This window comes from Chrysochloris asiatica, unplaced genomic scaffold (genome assembly GCF_000296735.1).
Source record: "Chrysochloris asiatica unplaced genomic scaffold, ChrAsi1.0 scaffold00116, whole genome shotgun sequence".
Lineage (NCBI taxonomy): Eukaryota > Metazoa > Chordata > Mammalia > Afrosoricida > Chrysochloridae > Chrysochloris > Chrysochloris asiatica.
In genome coordinates, this window is record NW_006408634.1 from 9,607,795 (window position 1) to 9,633,147 (window position 25,353).

Sequence of the window (25,353 nt, forward strand, 5' to 3'; positions counted from 1 at the left end):
CACTGCTAGACAGGGTCCCAGCCGGGGGTGCAGACACAGGAGGGGAGCAGACAAAATGGGGAAGCGCTGGTCCACACTAGGGTTCTGTACAGTGGGTGAGGTCTTGAGCTGCTACCTCACTCGCTCAGCCCTCAGACTCCAAGGGGTTCAGGGTCAAAGGTCAGGTCCCCGGGGTGGGGTGGCCTGCATGCAGCTCAGGCCAGGTAGTCCCGCCTGTTCAGACCTTGGCAGTGCTGCCGTGCTCTGGAGGTCTCCGGAAGGTGAGGGAAGGACCCCCGCTGGAGAAAAGAGCGGTGCTCCGTGCAGCCCGGCCCAGCGGCTCACAGCGTGTGCTCAGCTTGGAGCTGCGAGGACAGGAGTGGCTGCAGTGGAGACTGAGGGGTGGGTGGGGGAGACTGGGGGGGTGACGACTGCGTGGTGATGGGCGTGGAGGTGAGGAAGGGGACAGTGGCAGCCACGGCAGAAGGGGAGCTGGGCGTGGCGCCGGGGGGCTCACTGATGGGCCGATTGTAGAAGAAGAAGGGGCACTGCTGGATGAAGAGTTCAATGATTGTCTGGTAGGTGCGTGTGGCCGTGAGGGCGTCCATGGTGCTGAAGTCGGGCCGCATCAGCGTGGGCCAGAAGCAGATGGAGAGGTTCTCGCTGGTCATGAGATTCACCTTGTTGTTGTGGCTGACCCTGCAGTGACACCCAAGGCCTGGTCAATGCCCTCACTAGCCCCACCATTGTCGGGAGGGTAAGGGGGCTGTGCTCACGTAAAGCCTCTTGTCTCGCTCAGCTCCGTGCCCTGTGACACACCTGCTGAGACACACTGATACTGGACAGATGACTTGGGGAGCTCTTTTGTGTTTGGGGTCAAGGACAGGGTCTAAAAGCATCCCTCCCAACCAGAGGATCTGAGACCTTCTGTTAGCCTGATGGGTTAGAGGAGAGTCTCTGAACACTGACCACCTCCCCACCGGACATACCCGGCCTACAGCTACAGGACCTCTATCCACTGAGCCACGTGGCCACTCGGCACCAGACTGCACCAGACTGGACTGAGTCACAGGTGACTGACTGTCCTTTACTGACTCTGACACCCAACCCGAAACTAAGCCACATACTTGTTCAGGTGAGAGATGACGTATTTGAAGACCTCATGGTTTTCCTTTGGAAATTTCTTGAGTACCTCCTTGAGGGCGTGCAACTTCTGCTCCCGGTCATTGATTTCTGTGGAGAGAAAAGGCCCAAAGTGTATCCTGTTAGGGCTGGTGGCTGAAAGCAGGCGTGGGGACCCTGGTGGGCACATGTGTTCTCCATGAAGCGTTACACATAGCCCACCTCTGCCCTGGTGAAGGGGAACACTGTGCATGGGGGGCTTCGGGAGGACTCCACCATAAAGAACTGGTTGCCCTTGGAGACAGAATTCCAATGGCAAACACTGCCTACTTCCTGAGCAGATGGGGAGTGTGGCCATCCACCCACCAGGCCAGCAGGCTGTCTAAGGCTCTGTCCTTTCTGAGAGTCCAGGGACACTGCAGAAACCCCCCCCATTGAATGGGCTGGGGGATTCTGGGCACCCCTCCCCACACGGCCTTTGTAGAATCCTAATGGATGGGCAGTGAGCTATCACCAAACAGGCCAGGTACAGTTAAGGCCCACTGACCTACAGACGAGGACGGGACCCTACGGCATTGGGTTGCCTGAGGTGACGGACCAACAAGCTGAGAGTGGGGAGCCGGGCCCTGTCTCCTAGGGGCTCTGTGTGCTCCGGCCCCCCCCGCCCCGCCAGCCCCCACTCTGGGTCCTGGCCACCTCAGGAGAACCAGCCAGGCTGGGGAGGCAGACAGTACACAACTGAGTTTTCTCTGGGTATCGAAGGATATTAAAGGCCGTTGCTTAGACCCCAGGCTCAGAAAGGCCTCAAACGGAACCAAAAACAGGCCCTGAAGTTGTCTGCAAACCCGAGAGCAGTTCAGCGACACTAGAACAGCAGGTCGGCCTTGAACACTGAACTGTCTCAGGGGCTGATGTGAACGAGAAGGTCTGCATGACTCAACGTCTCAGTCGCAGTAAAAGACAAAATGAAACAGAAACAGACCCCATGGAAGGAAGGAGGACGCTTTAGTTTCCCACTGCTTTGGAGATGTGGGCTCCTTCGAGATGAATGAAAATGGTGAGCCGTCTCTACAGACTTGGACAATTCTTCAATGGTTTCCGGAGGCTCATGGACAACCCCAAATGTCTGAGGAAGCCCCTGGCCTCTGCAGCAGGTGAAGTGCCTGCTGGGCCCATTCGGGGAGCTGGTCTGAGCCTGGCTGGGTAGGTGTTCTGGGTGTGGCTGGGAGGGAGATTTCATTCTCCCAATTGGCAACTGATGGATTTGAACTGCTGACCTTGTGGGCTCTAACTGGACCTTGCATGATTGGCATTATGGTTTGCTTAACCGACCAGGGCTCCTTGTGAGGCCGTTAGCAGCTCTAATTTTTGGAATCTAAGATCTATTTAATTTTTGGAACCTAAGATCTATATAAAGGAAGGCCAGTGGTGGGATTTGTGCCTCTACGTGAGCCCCTCACGCACGGCTATGATGCTCGACAGGTCTACACGGAGCTGTCACACTAAGACCAACTAGGAAGAAAGGCCTGGTGATTCATTCCCAAAACGTATCCAAGGGATCGAAACCAACTAGGGGGCCGGTGCAGGACCAGGTAGTGTTCTGTTCCCTGGTGTGTGGGGTTGGCATGAGTTGGCGCCAACTGGCTGGTGGCCCACACCACATCTCCAAGGCACAGTCCTTCACTGTTGTAAGTGAAAGTTTACTTAAAAAAAAAAAAACAATCAACAATCAACAGTCCTGCTGCGTGGGGGGGGGGGGGGGGAAGAGGGGGGGCAAAGAGGCCCTCTGTGGGCACTCTCCTTGCTACGCTGTTTACCAGGGAGCAGATGTTGAGGAGCAACCAGACCCAGGGCTGAGGAGGATGGTCGTCAAGGAGAGCCTCGGGAATGCTCCCAGGGTAAAGCTGGGTCCCAAACCTTGGCCAGTCCTGCAGATGCCCGTGGACCCAACCCCACACATGGCCTCTCTCAAGCACCACACCTGTGCACACTGCAGGCTTTTCACAACAGTGAGGGCATCTGACGGTGCCAGAGTGTTGGCAGAACCCTCTCACGGCTGAGCTCATGAGGTAGAGCTATGGACACAGGATAGTGGGGGCAGATGGGATGGGACCACTCACCCACATCCCCTCCCATCATCACTCTGCTCCAACACCGAGGCCTCTGTGGGGCCCCAGGCTGCAGCAGCTCACACACCCTGAAGGTCTCAAGGCCAGCTGAGCCCAGACAGAGCCTGGACACAGACCAGGTGACTAAGAGCCACTGAGACCTCCAGGAAGTCAGGAGGAAGAGAGGTAACAGCCAGAGGCCACTGGCATCACAGTGGGAGGGACCCTTGGAGCAGCACTAAGCAAAGATGGACAAGGGAACAGAGGGACAAGCACTGGTGTCCGAGCTCTGGCAGGACACGGCTGCTGGATAACCAAACTCATAGGAAAGGTCTGAAGGGTCTTGGACCACCTAGGAGACACTCCTGGCTCAAGGCACTGCCAGCAGTGTCTAAGTCCAGTTAGTCCTTGAATGGACTGACCACAGGGGCCCAGGGTTAGCTCTGAGAGGTGGGGTCCTTATCATGGCGGGTCACTTGCTCTCACCCTCCCAGGAGGTGAGGGTCACACCTCATTCCCTAAGTGGCCAGTTGGACAGACGAGAGGACGGTGGTCCCAGAGTTATGTCAGCAGGTACCCCACACTATGGTGACCTTGACAAGTCTGCCATCCAGTCTCAAGTCCTGGGTCGTCTTGTCCCCTAGAAGCCTTGTGTGGGTCATGTGGCTCTTTGACATTTGGATGGAAGGAGGGTGGGAACCAGCCCTGATGCCCATCAGACAGCCTACCATACAGCACAGGGGCGTCGACCTGTCAGGCGACTTAAGACAGGAGGACTCCTCACAGGAGGTGTTGTGAGACAGAGGACACACAGAGAAGAATAAGGGGGAGACCCCTGGAAGATGCTGGGTGAGGTGTGTGGCATGATGACCTGGGACCTCCCGAGACCTTGTGCCACCACCTCCGTGCAGCCCTCCACCTGGCTCCTTCCTCCCGGCATTTCCCATCCTTCCAGTCCAGCAGGCTGCATTCTGTCGGGCAGACCAGGCGAGCTGTGACCCCCTCTCCAAGCCTCAGCCCCTGGCACTCTGAGGGCATGTTTTAGAAATGCTCACTATTGAGAGATTCGGGAGTGGCCAAAAGGATTTAATGATGACCTTGATGTTTGTGTTGTGGTGGGATTTGAAAGTAGCTCCTAGGCCTGAACACACAGAGACAACAACAGCTCTTATGCGGTGAGTGGAAAGAGCTGGACAAGTTGATGTTGCCATGGAAACCCAGCCCAGCAGGGAATCCTCCCTTCATTGTGCCAGTGAGCATGAACTTTGCCCACCTGGAAGGGGGCATCTCCCAATGACACCCCCAGCCCCACCTTACTCAGCTATCTGGTCACCAAGAGTGGTGCCATGCCAGCAACTTCCACCCCTCCCCCCTTCTTCCAGGTTCAAGATGCAGCCTTGCTGACTGGCTGGGGGCACACAGACACAATGGGAAGAGGAAACAGAAAACTTCCACCCTTTCCCAGGCAGCTGCAAGAGCAAGAAGCTCCCTCCTCAGCCACGGAAGCGGCTATAGGAAGGGCAGCTGATTTCCCCATCAATACCAGTCTCCCTCCTGCCCCTCTTCACTCCAGAAACAAAAATATGCTATGTCAGCAGCTCCCCCGCCCCCAAACAATGGGATTCTACTGGGTGCAGGGATGCAACAAGCCTCTAGATGGCACCAAGTCAAGACAAATGCTGCTAGGAATCCCCAGGATTTCAGCAAGCTGGGTACCAAGCCGTCCACTCCTCCGTCCCACCCTCAGTCCCGTCCTGAGACAGAATGCTGGCTCCAGATAGCAGTATCCTCTGTATTTCACATCTAGGTCAACCTAGGGGAGGACCTCCTGGGTGACAGGGTGAGTGGAGAAGCCCATACTGTCCCTACCTCTGAGGGCAGTGGAAAAAGATGGCCAGGCAGTTCTGGGCTGTTCCGGCAGGAACATGTGCTCCCACACAGCCCTCTGCCTCACACCTGGTGGCTCAGCAGAGATGGCGTGACCCCACATCTGAGAGGACAAATGCTTCCTGAGAGACGCAAGCTAGGGTGGAGACAGCCACCAGGCAGGCAGATGGCCCACGTGGGATAAACACCAGCAAACTGCTGCAGCTCCTGTGGACTCGTGCCACTGACGCCCCCAGCCCCCAGATTCTGGTTTCTGATGCCCAGAGATGTGGAAGAGGGGAGTGAGGAACGGGAACAGGCCTCTGACACTTTCCTACACAGAATCTTACTCCTGAAGCCCAAAAGGGGGTGTACCAAGAGTCAGCATGGCTGGGCTCCGGGAGGCAGGAGAGGAGCAGGATTCAGGGCCAAGTCTGACGCTAAGACAGACTTTGAGCCAGTGCAGTTGTTGGGAGACCTGGCAGTTCCCTGCACATGGGGGAGGTCAGGACTCACTGTGCGCCTCCACCAAGTCGATCTGCATGCTGTACGGGACCAAGGGATCTGGTAGTTCTGAGAAAAAACTCTTCATGGCACCAGCCACAGTGTTCACGGTGAAGTCTTTCTCAGCCAAGTCCAAGTTGTGGTCTGAAAGAAGTAGGGAGCGTGAGGCCAATCCCAGCTGGGTTACGGCGAGAGGCAGGCTTGGGGCGGTCATAGAGGCCGTCCTGGCACCTTGGCAGGGACTCAGATCACAACAGGTGGTAGCCCCGGATGTCACGAGATTCCTGGACAAGCCCACACCCATGCTTCCTGCCAAGGCCCTGCAGTGTGCTGTTCACTGCCCTTTGGGCAAGGTGATGTACTCCCTCACTCCACTTCTTGCTTCTGTCCAGCCTCCCTGTCTGACTTCGATGTGGAGCTACATATCCCTCACTCCCTTTCTTAGAGGGTCAACTGGCTTCTTAGGGTGGGCTTCACAAAAGGCACCCACACCCTGAACTTCGGGTTTCTGTGCTGCAAGGGTGAAGGCCTCCCTCCCTCCTTTCTCCAGCTGGCCCCCAGAATCACCCCTGTTACCTGGGTCCCTTATTTTCTTTCACACTTGGTTATGTTCCTGGCTCTTAAGAAACCATCAGTCCATGTCCATTTGGTGGAGGGACATACGGTGTTCCAGATTCTTGCACTGCTAGGCATGTGACTCTTCCCTCATTTGACGCTGCGCTTTCTGCCCTTCTCTGAGATGGACTGAGTGCGTGGCAGGTGCTTGGGCAACTGGCCTTGTTCTGCAAACTTCAGGGTCTACTGACTCCTGACTGGCTTTGTCTCCCCAGCTCCACAATGAGTTGGGCCCTACCTTGGGTTCAAGATCACCTGACACCTGGGGACTTTAAATGCTCTGGCTCACTAGTAGTGGTGGCTTCTCATCCCCTGTGCGGTTGGTCCTAAGAGGGAGTTCCGGGTACACTAAGCTTGACGGTATGGCTTTCTAAGCCAGCCGAGCTTAAGAGAGAGAAAGCAGCCCTTGTCAAGAGCTACCCAACTCACAAGCGTGGAACTTTGGAAATCTGATCACAGAACGAGCCCAGGGTTTGCTCTGCATGTATGAGGGTCTCATAGGAGGGAAGTCAGGCATGAGAGAACTCCCGTGGCCTGGCACAACAGGATTACAATCTCATCCAACTTCAATACCACGTGCCCGAGACTGGCATCTGCATGGTCCAGCCTACGGAAAGCAGGGTTCTTTGGTGGTGAGAAGCCTGGGCCTGAGTAATCAGGAACTCTGCTTGGAGTTCGCGGCGTGGGCAGTTGGCCAGTGCCAGGGGCTGCTCCCTATCTCCATGGCACAGTGACCAGCAAGGTTAGGCTGATGAGTGTCCGTCTGCTCTGTCACTGGGTTTTGAAAGCAGTCTGAGCAGTGAAGGCAGTCACCAGGCTCACACGAGTGGACACACACAGGCCCTGCAGGCTCCCGTCATGCCTATCTGCTGTGGTCCCTGTGATGAGGGGATCTGGATTGGTGGGGATACCCACCTAATTCAGCACACTGGGAGCCTCACGGAGGCACCTGTACCAGACTGTGCTGACCCATCACTATGGGCGGGGCCTTGCTGCTTATATAGTAAATGGGTAACTGTGAGTACAGGTGAATTCTATAAGTCGTTCTCACAGTCAGCGAGCCTACAGGGCTGTGAGGGCCAGTGGAGGCAGGGGCTGAGGCTGGGAGTGACCTTCACAACTGGCTGCAGGTCTGTGGGTGGCAGAAACCTTCTAGAAGCCCCCGTGGTCCAGACGCCAGGTCTGTAGGCCTTACCTTGATCAAACTGTCTCTGGAGGCTCTCCATCTCCGACTTGTTCCCACTGACACGGTAGATGCCCTCGGTGCTCAATCCTGAGGGAAAAGAAGAGGCAGCTGACTTAGCCCCAGGAAGTGGAGACTGCAGAGCCAGGAGGCCCAGACTTCAGGGAAAGCTGGGGAGATCCCACTAGGCCCCTCCCCTCCAGACAGGAACAGGGCCATGAGTCACACACTTGATTTTTAACTTCAAACAAATGTAAAATCCATGCTTTTTAGTAATATCAGCTCAAAGTAACTTGGGTCTTCATTTTGACGTCTTTAAAAACAAGATGGGCACAGCACTGTGCTTTGACTTCCGGAACCCTAATGGAGCAGTGGGTGAGATGGTGGTGGCTGCTAACCACAGGTCCACAGTCTGAGCCCACCATTTGCTCTGCAGGGGAAGATCAAGCCATCTGCTCCCATAAAGAAACCATATGGGGGCAGCAATCCCACTGCCCTAGAGTCTGGAATGGAATGGACTTGACGGCTACTGGTTGCTGGGTCCCCTAAAGGCCACCTGGAGTCCTCATGTGGCACCTCAGGATAAGCACTCGACTGTAAGGTCTGTTTGAACCACAAGGTAAGAGGTTCAAACTCACCAGCCACTCCTCGGAAACCCTATACAGGATCACTATGTGTCAGAATGGACTCAACAGCAACAAAGGCTGCCTCAGCACCACGTGAGAGCATGAGGCCAGCTCAGGAGCAGCAGGCCATCACTGGCCTTGGGTAGCCTGTCACCTGGACATGTGGTTTATTTTACGAATAAACCTTATAAAACACCACGGCGCAAGTTTCTCGTATCATTTGCTTGGTCCAGCATAATTCACCCAGCCATAATTTTTTTCTGTTCTCTAAGTCCTGTCGAGTTTGTTCCAAATCATAGTGACCCGGTATAGGGTTTCTGAGAAGCAGCTGGTGGGTTTGAACTGCCGACCTGTGGTTTGCAGTCCAGTGTTGATCCTACAAGCACCACACCACAAGTCCAGCCACAAATTAGACTCCAAGTAAATACCCAAACCAGAAAACAGACCACACAGGTGAGAAGGAGACTGGCCATGGAGCCCAGGCCGAGCAGTGTGGCAGATTCCTGGAGCAGCCCGCCAGGGGGCAGCCACCAGCCCAGCACATTCAAATACTGCAGGATGACTCTGGCTCACATCTGCCAGTAGGAAGTCAAGGGTTCTCACCAAGTGACACCCACCCATTGTGACTATGCACCTCCCCCAAGGCACCCGCTGAGAAAGCTACAACCTGGCATCTCAGTAACAGCCATAAGTACCAGAAACTTCCAAAGACCCACACCAGAGCTGGCTCTCAGCTAACTGATCCCTTTTCTTGCTTTTTTTGGTAGAAGCCCTACTGGTTTCAAGTCTCTTCTCATTTAAGTGAATCTTTGGGGACAGAACAAGAAAAAAGCTCTGAGAGCTATCTTCAAATAGCTGAATAACTGCCTTGAGACTAGTCTTGCTTTTCATGACTCTAGGGAACACAGCTAGAATGGAAATTACAGGATGGCAACGTGCCTCTATACACGCAGTCCTGATCACGAATGCGCTGACATTCCTAAATCTGCCTCTACGTCAAATTTGTACACAAGTCGAAAGTTAGGTATGGTTCTCGTATCTACGGATAGGTAGTCCAATATTTGTCATAGCATCTACTGTACTTTTCTACGCATAAAACACATTAAAGAAACACGTGCAGATATACCACATCTTTAACATACGAAACAGTAATGATAATAATGCTCTGAAGTGCGTGGCAAAGTAGTGTCTGTTTGCTGTTATTATCAACTAGTGTATATACTTTCAATTTTGAATATAATACGCTTGGGGTTGTTCATAACTACAGGTTGGACTAAGTTACTTGGGGAATGCCTATATATAAACTAATTACTAGTGACAGCTGTCATTTATTGGAATGGGCTATAGCTTCTGAACTACCCCCTCAACAGATACCCATCTGTCCAAGATTCTGTTTAAAGGATTCATATTTGCTTGGAATACCTAAAAGGGGTTCTAGAACTTGCCTAGTGAAACAGACCTCCTGCGGAGCCTTTGCAGTGTATAGGACCTTAGGTGGAATCCCGATCCCCATCTAGAACCTTCTGAGGTGGGACATTCCCACTAGAAGGGACAAGGAGACCAGCCTGGATCAGCTAGAGTGACAGAAGGTACATCTTCAAAGAAAAGATCATCAGGTAAAACGCAAAACAAAATGGCAGCATGACTGGCTACTACAAGAATAAGCAAGTTGTTCACTGGTAAGCCATCAAGGCAAGCAATCAAGTTCCTTCAGGACAAGCCTCCCTCTAAGACTGAAATGCAAAGGGAACACATAAGCAGGCATGTAAATAAACTTGCTGGTGCCCATGTTGGTCTACTGGTGAGTGGAAGAGGGATAAAGGCAGCAAAGAAGAAATGGGCTGAGTTCAACCATGTTCCACAGACTCTCGTGGACCTGGAGATGAGAGAGAGAAGAAGAAGGGCTGGTTGGTCCAAAGTGTGATGAGACCTAGGGACACCTGAGCCTATGGACAAGGACATAGCCACAGAGGTCTAGAGCTGAGAGTGAAGCATCCAGCTGATATGAAGTGAGAGGAGATGTACAAGAACACCCAGACTTGCAGATAGGACCCATTTGACCTATAGCCTTGATAAGCAGAACTCGACTAGAGGAAGAAAAAAAAAAAGAACAAAACAAATTTTGATAAAGGAACCGAGGGTAAATTGCTACAATTTGATGAACTTGACCTATACTCATTACTCATGGAGGTGGTGGTAGAGGTAGTAACTCTAAATACCACAGAGAGGGGGAAGGAGTCTTCACATCAAGTATCAATGCTAATTCCTCTGTACTCAGGATAGATAGGGATGGGCAATTTAGACACTGGCTACCTAAAAGGAGCTCTGGTAGCGTAGTGGTTACGAATCGGGCTGCGAACCTTAAGGTCAGCGGTTCGAAACTACCAGCTGCTCCGCGGGAGAAAGATGAGGCTTTCTACTCCCGTAAAGATTTACACCCTCAGAAACCCTGTACAGGGTCACTATGGGTTGGAACCGACTCGACGGCACTTAACAACAACAACCTAAAATGAGGGGGTGATAAAGGCACGAAGTGACTGGCTTATAAGAGTTCAAGGGGGAGTTTAGTTTAATAGTGTGTGGGGAAAGAAAGAGTCCCCACTGAATAGTTTTCATCTTGTCTAGATGGGTCTGGTTAAAAGAGATGGGGAAAAGATTCTAATGATTCAATAATGAGGAACTGTTATGACTAACTGCAACTCTCAAAATTGTCAAGATGGAAGTTTTGTAACAAAAACGGGGAAGTGGTTAATCTTACAGTCCAGAAATAAAGAACCCTAAGATCATCAAGGGAGAAGAGCCCCAAAGCTTTCCCTCTCAGTCTCCGCAAACTGTCTGCATAGCTCAGCACAGTGCTGGTGGAGTCCTCTCTGTGGGCTGGGGTTGGGCACATCCTGCTTCTCTGGTGCCCCACCAAAGCTGCGGTGGCCAACCTCAGTGTCTGTGGGAAGCCCATGGACTTGTCAGAAGGTGTAGCAAGAAGCTGGGCAGGCGGGCGACCGCTGGAGCTGGGAAACCAGAGGGAAACTGTCTCGCCTCCTGCCCCTGGAAGGTGACTGGTGGCTGTGGTTCTGGTTCCTGGGCCCCACTCCAGCGTTACTGCCCAGAAGCCTGTTTTCCCAAGGCCACCTGGGTCAGTCAGGCATCCTCACGTGTTCGCCTCCTGAGTTTCCTTTCCAGCAGCAGCACATCAAGTTTTCAACAAGACAAACTCTGATTTGCTTATTTGTTACTTTCTATATTTAGATATAAAAACTCAGCACTTTAGTTCTTGCAGCGACTTCTGTGGGCGCTGCCAGTGGTATAGCACAGTCTACCACAAACGCCGCTCAACTCGGGGCAGCCCTGGCCCACTGCTTTTCTGAGGCAGAACCCACTTCTCTCCCTGGACCATCACCTTCTTTCTCTCATAGTCCAAGAGGTAAGGTTCCAGTAGCTAAGGCCAGAGGGGTGCCAAACTCAGGGAACACTGCAAGTCTTTTAAACTGAAAAGTCAAATGGTCTTCCAGGGGAGGAGGGCCCCTCTGGAAGAAAAGAACCCCTCTCCTCTTTGGATAACGCCCTCAACACATCTACAGACCACCCACAGTATATCTATATAAGGCTGAGGTATCTACATACATAGTGTCCACAGTGTATCCACATAGAGCGCCTGTGTCTACAGACAAAGCATACAAAACACCCACAGTGTATGGATGTAAACTCTAGATGACCATGGTGCATGCAGAGCCTGCCTCTTGTCTTTTGAAGACCAGGCTTCAGTCTCCTGGCGGGTAGGAGAGTGCTCAGGTGACCATCACAAGCTCTTTCAGAGCCCGGAAACATGGGTAACCTCCTGGCGCCTCCATCTCCCTCTCAGTACCGCAGTTAGCTCGGGGCTTCCACTGGCTGGGAGCCCAGGTTGTGCTATCAGGGAGACATGAATTCGAATCCAGCCCTGCTATCTTTTAAGGGGACACTGGATTGCCATCTACTTTCTTAGAGTGCTGTGAAGTACACATGAGATAACCCTGCAAAGCTTATTCTGACACCAGCTACTAGCTCCTTTGTTGCCACTTTGCACACCCCTCCAAAGCTGTGATTGCCTGTAGGCAGAGGTAACTGAGAAAATGTGCATGGCATGAGCTGGGGCACCAGAGGGACCTCCCTTCTGGCCCTGACTCTGCTAACCGGAGGGCTGAGGGCAGATCATGATAGCCCTAAGAGGCTTGGGTTCCTTATTGATACCACTAATGGACAGGCAGTGAGGATCAGGAGCAAAGACATGCATAAAAGCAAGCAGGGCCACAGATTACTTTGTTGTTATTGTCAGGTGTCCTCCAGCAGTTCTGACTCACAGTGACTCGATGCGTAACAGAACAAAACACTTCCTTCCTCAAATGCTATGTTTGAGCCCATTGCTGCTGCCACTGTATTAATCGATCTCCTTGGGAGTCCTCCTCTTTTTTGATGACCCTCCAATTTACCAGGCATGATGTCCTCCAGGGACTGGTCCTTCCTGATAGCATGTCTGAAGACTTGAGAGACAAAGTCTGGCCAAACTGGTTTCCAAGGAGCATTCTGGCTGACGTCGTCCAAGACAGAATTGTTTGTTCTTCTGGCAGTCCACGTTGTTGTTAGGTGCCATTGAGTTGGTACTGACCCATAGCAACCTTATGCACAGCAGAACGAAACACTGCCCGATCCTGGGCCAACCTCATTACTGTTGCCACGCTTGAGTCCATCAATGCTGCCACTTGGCCAATCCATCTTGTTGGGGCAGTCCATGGTACTTGTAATATTCTTCTCCAAATCCGTAATTCAAATGCATAGATTCTTCTGTGGTCTTCCTTATACATAGTCCAACTTTTACATGCTTGAGGCTATTGAAAATACCATGGACTGGGTCCTCTTTGCTCCTGAACACTTAAAAGAGGTCTTTTGCAGCAGGTTTGCTTAATGCAATAAGTCATTTGATTTCCTGACTGCTGTCTCGATGAGTATTGATTATGGATCCAAGCAAAATGAAGTCTTTGACAACTTGAATCTTTTCTCTGTTTTTCATTTATTTGGTCCAGCTGCAGAGGATTTTTGTTTTCTTTACATTGAGGTGCAATCCATACTGAAGGCTGTAGTCTTTGATTTCCATCAGTAAGTATTTCAAGTCATCTTTGCTTCCAGCAAGCAAGGTTGTATCATCTGCTTATCACAGGCTGTTAATCAGTCTTTCTCTAATCCTGATGTCATGTTCTTCTTCACATAATCCATCTTCTTGGATTATTTGCTCAGCATACAGATTGAATAAGTATGGTGAAAGAATACAACAACCCTGGCACACACCTTTCCTGGTTTTAAACCATTCAATATCCCTTGTTCTAGTCTAAGTTCTTGTTCTATTCACAGGTTCCTCATGAACACAATGAGGTGTTCTGGAATACCCATTCTTCACAATGTTTATCCAGAGTTTGTTAAAATCTACAGTCAAAAGCCTTTGCAAAGTCAACAAAACATGAGTAAACATCTTTTTGGTATTCTTTGCTTTCAATCAAGATCCATCTGATATTAGTAATGACATCCCTGGTTCTATGTCCTCTTCTGAAGCCAGCTTGAATTTCTGGTAGCTCTCTGTAGATGTACTGCTTCAATCATTTTTTAATGATCTTCAGCAAAATTTTACTTGCATGTGATATTAATGATATTGTTTGATGATTTCCGCGTTCCGCTGGGTCACCTCTCTGAGAAATGGACAAAAATATGGATCTCTTCTAATTGGTTGGCCAGGGTTCCAAATTTCTTGGCATGGATGAATGAGCACCCCCAATGCTGTATCAGTTTGTTGAAACATTTCAATTTGTATTCCGTTAATTCTTGGAGATTTATTTTTCACCCATGCCTTCAGTGCAGCTTGGCCTTCTTCCTTTAGTACCATTGGTTCTTGGTCATATGCTACCTCTTTAAATAGTTGAATATCAAACCATTTATTTTTGGTACAGTCAGTATATTCCCCTTCCATCTTCTTTGGCTGTTTTCTGCATCATTAAATATTTTGCCCATGGAGTCCTTCAATATTTCAAGTTGAGGCTTGAATTTTTCCTTGAGTTCCTTCAGTCTCAGAAATGCTGAGCATATTCTTCCCTTTTGGTTTTCTAACTCCAGACCTTTGCACATTTCATTATAATACTTTGTTTTCTTGAGCTGCCCTTCAAAACTTTCTGTTCAGCTTTTACTTCCTTATTTCTTCTATTTGCTTTAGCTTCTTTATGCTCAGAGTCTCTTCTGACTTTCCCATCTTTTTAATGACCTTTTGCTTTCTTCCTTTTTGATGTTCTTGATATAATTCCACATTTCCTCTGGTTTTTGGTTATTAGTGTCAACTGCATCAAATCTGTTCTTGAGATGGTCTCTAAATTTAGGCAGGATATTCTCAAGGTCATATTTTGGCTCTTGTGGACTTGTTTTAATTTTCTTCAGGTCAGCATGAATTTGAGTATGAGCAATTGATTTGTTTTACAATCTGCCCCTGGCCTTGTTTTGGCTGATGATATTGAGCCTCTCTATGGTCTCTTCTCACAGATGTAGTCATTTTGATTCCTGCTTATGGCATCTGGTGATGTCCACGTGTATGTTATTGTTGTTGTCAGGTGCCATCGAGTTAGTACCGACTCATAGCGACCTTATGCACAGCAGAACAAAACACTGCCTGATCCTGGGCCGACCTCACTATCGTTGCCACACTTGAGCCCATTGATGCTGCCACTTTGCCAATCCATAAGGCTGGGGGTCTTCCTCTTTTTCTCTGACCCTCCACCTTACCAAACATGGTATCTTTCTCCAGTGACTGGTCCCTCCTGAGAATATGTCTGAAGTATGAGAGACGAAGTGTGACCATCCTGGCCTCCAAGGAGCACTCTGGCTGCACTTCTTCCAACACAGATCTGTTGGTTCTTTTGGCAGCCCATGGCACTTTCAATATTCTCCTCCAACAACATAACTCAGAAGCATCAATTCTTCTATGGTCTTCCTTACTTACTGCCTAGCTTTCACATGCATATAAAGTTATTGAAAACACCATGGCTTGGGTCAGGCGCGCCTTAGTCCTCAAGCTGACATCTTTGCTCTTCAACAAAGATTTGCCTAATGCAATACGTCGTTTGATTTTTTGACTGCTGCTTCCATGAGTGTTGATAGTTGATCCAAGAAGAATGAAGTCCTTGACAATCTTTTCTCTGTTGATAAGAATGTTGTTTATTGGTCCAGTGGTGAGGATTTTTGTTTTTTTACATTGAGATGCAATCCATACTGAAGGCTGTGTTCTTTGATCTTCATCAGTAAACATTTTAAGTCTTCTTCACTTTCGGCAAGCAAGGTTGTATCATCTGCATATCGCAGCTTTATGAGTCTTCCTCCAATCATATATAGTTATCTTTTATGTTGTTGCAGAAAGGTACTTTAAATATGTCATTGGTCTTGCAAAATTCTAACATGTGATCTCTGGCATCATTTCTATCCCCAAGGCCGTATTTTCTAACTACTGCTCCTTCCCCTTTGTTTCCAACTTTCACATTCCAATTACCCAGTAATTATCAATGCATATTGATTGCATGTTTGATCAATTTCAGACTGAAGAGGTTGTTGTTGTTGGTGGTTGTATACTGACAAATTGGTTCTAGCTCACAATGACCCTGTACGGGGTTTCCAAGGCTGTAAATCTTTATGGGAGCAGAAAGGCTTCTCTTTCTCACGTGGAACAGCTGGTAGTTTCGAACTGCTGACCCTGAGGATTAGTATGCTCCATTCAGGTCATGAGTCGGAACCGACTCCACGGCACTTAACAACAACAACAACAACAACATTCAGGTCATAACAGTCACCTCTACTTTGAGGAGGCAGCTCTGCCTCAGTCGTATCTGGAGTGCCTTCCCAACTGAGAGGCTAATCTTGCAGCATTGGATCTGACATTGTTTTGTTACTATTTGTGATGTTTTCATCTTCCGGCATTACACCTGACAATGCTCTGCTACTAGTGATAAAGTTTCAGTGGCTAACCACTCACAAGTAGCTCCCCTCTCCTTCCTAGTCTGTCTTAGACCGGAAGCTCCATTGAAATTTGTCCACCTTGGGGGACCCTGCTGGTATTTAGTTTCCAGCATCACAGCAACACACAAACCACCACCGTACAACAAAGTGACAGACCAGTGGTGGTCAAATGACTAACACACTGAAATAATGATGAGGATAAAAATCACCATCAACAGTTGCCGAGGGCTTGTTATGAACCCGCTTCAGTCTTCTAAGCTCTTGCCAAGAATTCTCGCAGTGAACTCTCGCGGGATTCCTGGAGGCAGACATCGTGATTTTTACGCTCATTTCACAGACAAGAAAATGGAGGCTCCCGAGGCCCTGCCATGTGCGCACTATCACAGAGGGTGAGTGGTGGAGGCAGTGTTTCCTTAGGTTCCCTCATGTCTCTGATGAGCATGTATTTAAGTGTTATACCTGACCACCTCCCGTGCGGTGTGGTGTGAACACCACAGGACTTTTTCCCCCTCTCTAGTCAGACCCACCCATCATTTCTTCACGTCCACTCTACTGGTGGTCTGTGTTGTGGAGGGGAAACAGGCTGGACCATGGAAATACTTGACCCTTTCCACTCAGAAGGCAGCCAATGGAAGCTTTCCTTGCTCTAGTCTGAGGAGGAAGTTCTACTGTTGGTGACATGAAACACCCCTGTGCCCCCCCCCCCCCCCCCCCCCCGCCCTCAGATTCCTCTGCTGCCTGCCTTCCTGCTCTGGGCGTGCTTGCAATGATTTCCTGGAGCTTCTATTCCTTGGACACGAGGGGCGGCTTTGGCCTCCTGCCCCCTTTGTTATCTGTCTCCACGGGTAATTCCCTGTCAATCAGGATCTGCTCCTGGCAATGCCAGGCTCCTTTCTCTCAGGACAGACGGCCTTTAAGGCGCTAGGATGATGGCCATGTCAGCTGTGAGCCCCCCCAAGGTGGCACTGTGGTGTTGTGAATTCCCAGGGCAGCGTCTGCTCAACCGTGCCACAAAGCTCCCCCAAACCCCGGATGAAGAGGGAGGAGTGGAGAGGGTGGGGGTGGGGGTGGGGAGGAGATGACAACCTCACACTCATCTGAGGCATCAGATGGCTCTTGCAGCTGGCTGCCCATGTACTGACTGCCATGTGCTGGGAAGACAGGGTTTCTGGACTTCGCCCTGAGTCAAACCAGGGGCCTGGTTTGCCCTGAATTTCAAGCAAATGTAGATCCCTACTAGGCAGAGAGAATGCAGCCAGCCTAGCTGGACACTCTGCTGTATGGGCAGCCCAAGGTGGGGTGGGGGAGAGAGAAGTGGATGACCACTGTTGAGGTGAGCAGCCGGCTCTGCAGAGCCAGAAGCCGCTGGGAGACCCCTCCTGCCAAGAACTGGAGCCTTTGTGGTGTTGAGGTGCAAGCCCTCAGCAGAGTGATGGCAGTCTGGCTCTGAAGGGAGCTGGTGCCACCACAGGGAAGGGTCTCCTGGGCTAGACAAAGAGTGCCAATAAGCACCTGGGGAAAACGGTCACTTCTCTACCGGTCCATCACCACCACTGCCTCTCCCCCCACTAGGACCACCAACCTCTCTACCAGCCTCATCACTGTCATCCCCTTGGCGTCCCCTCTCCTACCCACTGACATGCAATGCTAACCCCACCTCCATAGCAGGTTTCCTTCAGGCGCGGTCGGTTCCGCCCAGGCACTAGTGAAGGAAGGCTGAGGTGAATGTCTTCAGGTGTGGTCGGTTCCGCCCAGGCACTGGTGAAGGCTGAGGTGGATGTCTTTCCAACTCCTGACTCCCAACACTCCATGAATGGAAGGCCCTTCCTTTTCAGACTTTTCCCTGACTGAGAAACCATAATTCCTGGTACTCAGAAGCCTTAATCCCTCTATCACCTGTGGTCTGGCATTCCCAGACTCCCTGTGCCTGCTCCCCCAGGACCCCAAGCAGGACTCCCTCCCTCCTCAGGCTGGCCTTTCAGGACCCACAGTGCCCTCTTGCTTGCTCCTGCCTCCTCGGTGCCTTTCTTGCTAATCCCACTTTTCTCTCTGTTCTCTGGCTCCTTTCCAGAGGTCTTCCCCATCCCCAAATCAAGCCAGAATTCAGTTCCCTGTTAACATCATTAAGTAGGAGGCCTGGTGGCACAGTCTCCCCCACTCAAGTACTTGACTGCAAACCAAAAGGCTGATGGTTTGAAAGCCACTAGCTGATCTGCAGGAGAGAGATGAGACATCCTGCTTCCTTAAAGATCACAGCATCGGAAACCCTATGGGGGACAGGTCTACAATCAGAATCAACTGGACAGCAACAAGTGTGAGGGGCTTTGGTGTTTTAACTCTTTATGGGAAGAGATCATCAGGTCTTTGATTCCATGGAGCCGCTGACCTTTTGGTTAGTAACCACGTGATTATCTGTCATGACACTGGTGAGGGTGAGAGGGTGAAGGAGAGAGGGAGAGGGGGGAGGGGGAAGGGGGGGGAGACTCAGAGAGAGACTCAGAGCAGGTGCTTCCCAGCAGTCCTCTTGACTCCACCTTTCCCCACTAAGTCTCCAGAGTTGGGTGGTCACTTCTGCAGGGCAGGGCCATGGCATGGATATGGCTGGGCTCCTATAGGAGGGTTGTGGCTCTTCACAGAAACGAGGCAATCTTGTCAGTGGCTGACAGGCCCCTTTCACCCAAGATTCTGGACTCAAGGGACAAACAAGTCAGTTGGGGTGCAAGCTTCCAAGACTGGCTTATTAGGGTACTTTTTATGGTAAATCTAACATGGAGGAAGAACAAGCATTTCAACCAGAGTTTACTGGTGGTCCCAACAGGGCAGGGCTAGGAGGCTGAGGGGGCTTTGAATCCCAGCTCAACACTTACTAGCTGCCAGTACCTTTACCTCAGTAATTACATCTCAAAAACGGGGATACCACAGTGCCAAGGTCTCAGGGCTGTTGGGAGGATTTAGCAAGTTCCTGTCTACAAAGCACCTGCCCGGTCTGTGGAAAGCACTCAGTAACTGTAGGGATGAGGGGCGGGGACTTGTGGCAGCAGCAACCCCCATCACTGCCAACACAGCATATCAAACCCACCTGTAAAAACGAAGGGGACACCCATCAAAAAGGCAATACGGGTGTATGCATCAGGGAGAAACTGACAAGACACAGAAGGGCTAGCAGGCAAGGTGAGTAGGACCAATGCAGTTCCGGGCATGACTTTAATGGTAGGTGGGCCTGGAGGAAGGAGGCAACAGGGAGGGCACTGCCCCTTCCTGTCAGACTAAGGTAATCTTCTGGCTCCTTAGAGTTCCCTGTCTAAACTCACCTCCTAGGATACAGGACCAGAGAAGGCAGGTGTGGTGGGGACAGTCAACCAGACAGGCCTGCGGAAAACTGTCTTGGGGGTGAGCTTCCACACAATCCATTTCTGTTTTGGACAGACAGACGGGCAGGAGGACTCTGGTGAGACAGGCTTGCCAGGCAGCCTGCCAGAGTGCTGCTCTGATCAGCCAGGGAAATGAGCCCTGCTTTTCTGGGACAAGCCAGCGCTGCCTAAGTGACTTGCTGACCTCTTTGGTGAGGTGGAATGTTTGGAATGTAAGCAACTCGCACTTAGCATAGCAGTCAGGAGAGAACCACACAGGCACATGGGAAGGGGAGAGAGCTTTGTTTGAAAAATTCTGGATTATGGGTGAGCACCTTGCTAACAAACCTAGAAGTACAGGAGGAGGGAGAGATTAAGTCACACAGAACCCTGTTACAAAAGCACATGAAGCCTTGACTACTTTAGCACTTTATTGTCCACTCAGAGCCGTAAACAGGGTAATTACTCACAGAAAGTCTGTTGGTATATTCAAGCCGTAAGGCCCCATTACAGGGTTACACTGAGAGACGGGAGCAGCTCCGCTGAAACTGGCTGCTGTTTCTGAGACAGAAGCACAGCAAGCCTGGCGTTCTGGCTGCGGGAGAGTGACTGAATGCAACAGCTCCAAGTATGCCAAGGCCGATTTGTGGGGTGGTCGATCTAGACAGTTGGGGAGATGGAATGCTATGTGCTATGTGGAAAAGAGGGGTAAAATGTGGACCTGTTTAGCCTGATGCTATGAAGCGAGCAGCTCCGAAAAGTCAGCAGTTCAAATCTACAAGCCATTTTGCAGGAGAAAGATGAGGCTTTCTACTCCCATAAAGATTTACAGTCTTGGAAACCCTATACAGGGCTGCTATGAGCCAGAACCGATACTGCCAACACCACTGCCGCAGTCCAGAAGCACCGAGGACAGGACTGGAATGAGGCCCTTTCCATTCCATTGGGCTGGGAGCAGCCCCTGCCCAGAGGACTCTGGGATTTCTGTTTCCCTTCTTGTAAAAAGGGATTAGTGCTGCTTTGAGTTTAATTCCATCCTCCAGTTCCTAGGGGATTTGCTCATAAACGGCATACAAGAACAAGCCCACAGGGCTTCTCACCATGCTGATGAGGGTGCTCTTTCCGGCTACCAGGCCAAGGCCGGGCTCCCCTGCGGCCCCTTCTGAGTTTTGTAAGTCAGAACCATCTCAGCTCTAAGTGTCCTCAGGGGGCCAGACAGCTAGAGAGGAACCAGGGCCCCACCTGCTCTCTCTTCTGGTGGGCTTCAAATACCCTCTGTGATGTAAAGCAGTGGCAAGGTGGGGAATGGCTACGTGCTTCTGAGCTCCATTTTCTGTTTGGGAGAGTTGGAGAGCACCGCTGTCTCACAGAGCTGCTTTTCAGGCCTGACTGGCAATGTCTGCTCTAGGTGGCATTCTCTCTTTCAATGTACCAGGGAGAGATTTTTCACCTCTGTTTTATAGTCGAGGAAACAGAGGCACAGGGAAGTTGAGGAAGGTGATTAAGGCCCTCCTGCTCTCATGTGAAAAGTCTTGGCTACCTGAAGGCTCTAAGAAAGGGTTCTCCCAACAGAACTGGGCAGTGAGAAATCACCTCAAGCAGGAGTTTGGCCTCTTGTCCTGCTGGCTCTTAGCCAGTCGGCAAGCTGAACATGGATTCCTGGTATGGTGCTGTAGGATCAGCATGGGGCTGCGAACCACAGGGTCAGCAGTTCAAACCCACTAGTTGCTCCTTGGAAACCCTACACAGGGTCACTATGAGTTGGAACCAACCCGACAGCCACTTAACCCCATTCCACTAAGGAGACCTGGGGGCACAGTGGGTTAAGCATTCTGTTGTCAACCAAAAGGTCAAGGGTTTGAATTCATATGTTCCATGGTAGAAAGATGTGGCAATTTGCTTCCGTAAAGAGGTCGGTCTTGTCCTATGGGCAGTTCTACTCCATCCTATAGAACTGCTGTAAGTCGAAATTGACTTGATGACATTTTTTTTTTTTTTAAAAAGAGGAGGGAAGATAATATATGGAAGGACCATTGTTTATTTAGCCATTCATCATTTAATGGACATTTGGTTTGTTTCCACTTTTTGGTATCACGACTGACGCTGCCTCTACATCATCTGGCACCCTAAATTCTACACTGATTTACAGTGCGGTGGATCCCGCCCCTTTCTTCCAAGGTTGTCTATTTAAATAGCCAATGTTGAAAGTTTCCCGCACATTCCCTAGACTGCCAGCAATTGCACCTTCCACCCCGCACACACCAAACACAGGGGCATTTGTTCCCACCCAGATGTTGCAGCCTTGCCCCTGACGACAGGCATCGCTGGACTTGTTCTGTGTGTACAGTTCCCGGCTCCCACGGCTGAATAGAGGCTTTTGGACGGTCTCCACACACCATCCAGTCATTCACGATCATTTATGAGAGCCCACTGTCCTGGTTTGAAGCCTACAATGATGGCGACCCAGTCCCTTCCCTCAAGTAACTTAGGGCTGATTGAGGAAGCAGCACAATTGGAGTCCAGTGTGTGAAACACTCATGGAGGCTATACAGGGTGGGGGCCTCCCGGAGGAGACCCCTGACATGGGTGGGAAAGAGCAGGGATGCTAAAGGGTCTGGCTGATGTTTTGAGTGGATTCAGGGAATAGGAGTGGTGAGGGTGGACGGGTGGCCAGGGGCCAGGTGCTCTGGCAACGGCACAAAACTTATCTTGCAGGCAATGGAGTGCCACGGGAGGTGATGTGATTCCATTTATTTTAGGAAGATTTTTGCAGCAGTGTGGATAAAGGTCCAGATGCAGAAAGGCCATTTACTAAGAAGCTATGGCATTACACTGGCAAGAGACTAAATGAGGGCCTGAATGATGAGACAGGGGGATGGGTTCAAGACACACTCAAGCACAAAGACACAACTGCCATCTAGGTCTAGGTCTACAAACACAGGAAGGGAGCCCAGAAGAGGTGCTGAGAGCTGCATGCAGACAATGAACACATTCTTCAGATGAAAACTTACTCAAACCTACTTCCCACGGATACACCAGGGGTCGACATGCTTTCTGACAAGCAGCACAATCCTTGTTTCCAGTGAGCTCTTTACTCGAACTTAACAGTGAAGGACCTAGAGTTCTGCTGATTGCTTTCCCCCACCTCAGAAGTACTTCCTTAGGATCCTAGAGAATCAGATTTGGCCAAGTCCAAATCCCTGGGAGCCTGATATTCAGAGGACTCCAGAGTAGCCCTGCCCACTCATCTCGGCCACTGACTCTCATTCAGTCTACTTTCTCTACCTAGAAGATTCTCCCCCAGGCTTGCTGGGTAACAGAGGCCAGCTTATCTTTCAAGCCAACCCCTACTCCAGACAGGCACCAAGACAGTGCAAGGCCTTCCCTCGATGGCACGAATGCCCGTAGCCTCGGGAGCACCATCCCACATGCAGAGTCAGCTGAAGTCAGGTGGGACTTGAACAATGTTTGGGCCGTGTTCTCCAATGGAGTTGATCTAAGTAGAGGCAGGCTCACAAAATACAGTAGAAGCAGAATTTTCAATGTGTAACAATCTCATCACCTGGTGGCTCATAAGAAATTGTTTCAGGGTAGTAATCAATCATTACTGAAAGCACACTCCATGGGGAACTGCATTCCATGTTCTCAGTAGATCCCAAATCAAGAGTACTGGTGTGCCCTTCCTTTAAGGACTTGAGAGCTCACCAAGAAAGAAAAGGGGCAGATGTGAAAAATTAAGGCACATTTAAAGATATCACAAAATATGAGATAGGTTACAAGGCAGGACATGGTGACTGTCCACTCAGAATGAGGGCAGTCTCTGGCATAGAAGTCCAGAGGACAGTGAAGTCAGCTCAAGGGAAGTGGGCATCAGGGAGAGGGGCTGGTTTGGATGAGGAACAACCTTAGGGTGGGAACATGACGAGGGATAAGGGGCTGGGAGAAGAGATCAACCACCTTTGCTGTGGTTGGCCCTCTCTGGCTCCCAGGAAGGATGCACCGATTCAGTGTCTCTCCCAATGTTACCCCGAGAACTCTCTCCCTGTGTCAGGGAGGTTTCAGAGGAGATCAGCCTGGAAGCCACCCAAGACCTGGAAGTTTACACAAGTCTCTTGGTCTTGTTAGACATGAGACCACCTCTGCTGGTGAGGCTGTCTTACAGCAGAGGGCTGGCTCCGTAATGTTACTGCTGAATCCTGGAACAAGGTATGTGCCCCGATGTGCCACCAGCAAGCACTCTGAATACATTTTCATCTCCAATCAAAGGGTCTGAGGTCAGGAACTAGGCTTCCAGATAGAGGCTCCACTCCACAGCCAAGGGAAGTATGGGAAAGTGCCCACCGCACTGACACCACATTCCTGAAACCCACCATGCCACCGTTCTCCTCCAAGCAGATCCAGGACGAATAAATAAGAAGTCACTCTTGTTTCCACTCCAACCAATCACTTGAACTGAGACAAGATCCAATCATGGGAAACAGGGGCTGGCTCCACACCAAGCAGGAGGAAAAGGGTCACGTAAAGAGAGCGCAGCAGGGGCTGGCTGGAGAGCGGCAAACGAGCTGGACTTCAGCTTAGCCGTACAACCTCCGGACCTGGTCTATCGCTGAGGCGTGAGGCTGTATGTTCGGAGTTCTTTCTCAGCAGCCCCCGTACACCCCCCAAGCACCACGGCATAAGCTGTAAAAGCAGAAACTGCCATTTGACACATCAGCTGGCTCTCAGGCACACCATTCTTCAGGGGCCTCAAGGTGAGAGACGCTGTCGCACATTCACAGCCTCCCAAGTGCCAACGGCACCACCAGGCCAGCCTTGGCAAGGGAGGCCAGGGCTCTGGCACCCAGTACAAGGCACCCAGGAAACCTCAGCTGCCTGTGGTGGGGTCCTATCTGGGAGGGAAAGTGTCAGACTATTTACTGAAGTACATTCATAAGAGGACAGAGAAGTGGACCAAGATGAATCTCCACACATTCAACACACCCACGTGAACAGCACCTAGATCAAGATACAGAACGCTTGCAGTCTTGCAGAAGCCTTCCTCTCCTGCCCCTGCCCCAAGATACCCACCATTGTGCCATCCAGAGCACAGGAGGCCTGCTCTGGCTCCCTCCTGTATACAGGCAGAACCATACGGTATGCGTAGGAGCGTATTTCTGCCTTGTTTTGTTCAGTATGTGTGAGAGAGTTACCCATGTTGTTGAGAGTTGGACTAGATGGTTTTTAAGGCATCTTCTAAATCTGACAAACCACCATTTAAAAAGCACTGTGCTAAGCTTATACAGAGGAGCCCTGGTGGCTCAGTGGTTAAGCACTCTGCTGCTAACCGAAAGACTAGTGGTTCTAAGCCACTAGCAGCTCCATGAGAGGAATAAGTGTGCTCCCGTCAAGATGACAGCCTTGGGAACCCTATGGGGCTGTTCTACTGTGTCCTCTAGGGTTTCCATCAGTCAGATTAGACTTGTCAGTAACAGTTTTAACCTTATACCATGTGGATGGGAGTAATATACGTCAAAGTGTCTTGGTAACATTGATCAAAATATGAAATGCACAGAACCTTCACCCACCTAGTTCATTCTGAGGGATTTCCCCCACAGATATATCTTACAGATATGTGTGTGTGTGAGGGTACGTCAATTAACACTGCTACAAGATCACAGAAACTTTTATTAAACAAATATGTCAAAACGGAAAGCTACTGTTTCTCCACATACCCTTCATCTAGGTCTGTAGACTTCTAGTGTTTCCAGCTCTCTAACCCTTCCTCAAGAAATATGAACTCTCCCATTTACACGACAACAAAATGGCAGTTTTTACATCCTCAAAGCACTCAAATCATATTCTCTTTAAATGTTGAGTTTGGGGAACCAAAAGAAGTCCGAAGGGATAAGATTAGGGATTTAGGGTGGATGAGGTAAGATTTCCCAACAAAATTCTCATAGGACAGCCCTTGCTAACTTCAGATGCATTGTGATGGGAACAATTCT

At 50.5% G+C, this 25,353-nt stretch overlaps 1 protein-coding gene across 1 annotated transcript in view; it reads right to left on the reverse strand.

Moving 5' to 3' along the window:
• Window positions 1-273: 273 nt before the first annotated feature.
• ARHGAP35 (Rho GTPase activating protein 35) overlaps window positions 274-25,353 on the reverse strand; it is an 84,169-nt gene continuing 59,089 nt past the window's right edge. Inside the window, exons 3-6 of the mRNA XM_006868243.1 lie at window positions 7,390-7,467; window positions 5,592-5,723; window positions 1,107-1,212; window positions 274-678 (exon numbers count right to left, since the gene is read on the reverse strand). Of these exons, the coding sequence (XP_006868305.1) occupies window positions 321-678; window positions 1,107-1,212; window positions 5,592-5,723; window positions 7,390-7,467 (674 nt within the window). The 3' untranslated portion in view covers window positions 274-320. The remainder of the gene's footprint in view (window positions 679-1,106; window positions 1,213-5,591; window positions 5,724-7,389; window positions 7,468-25,353) is intronic.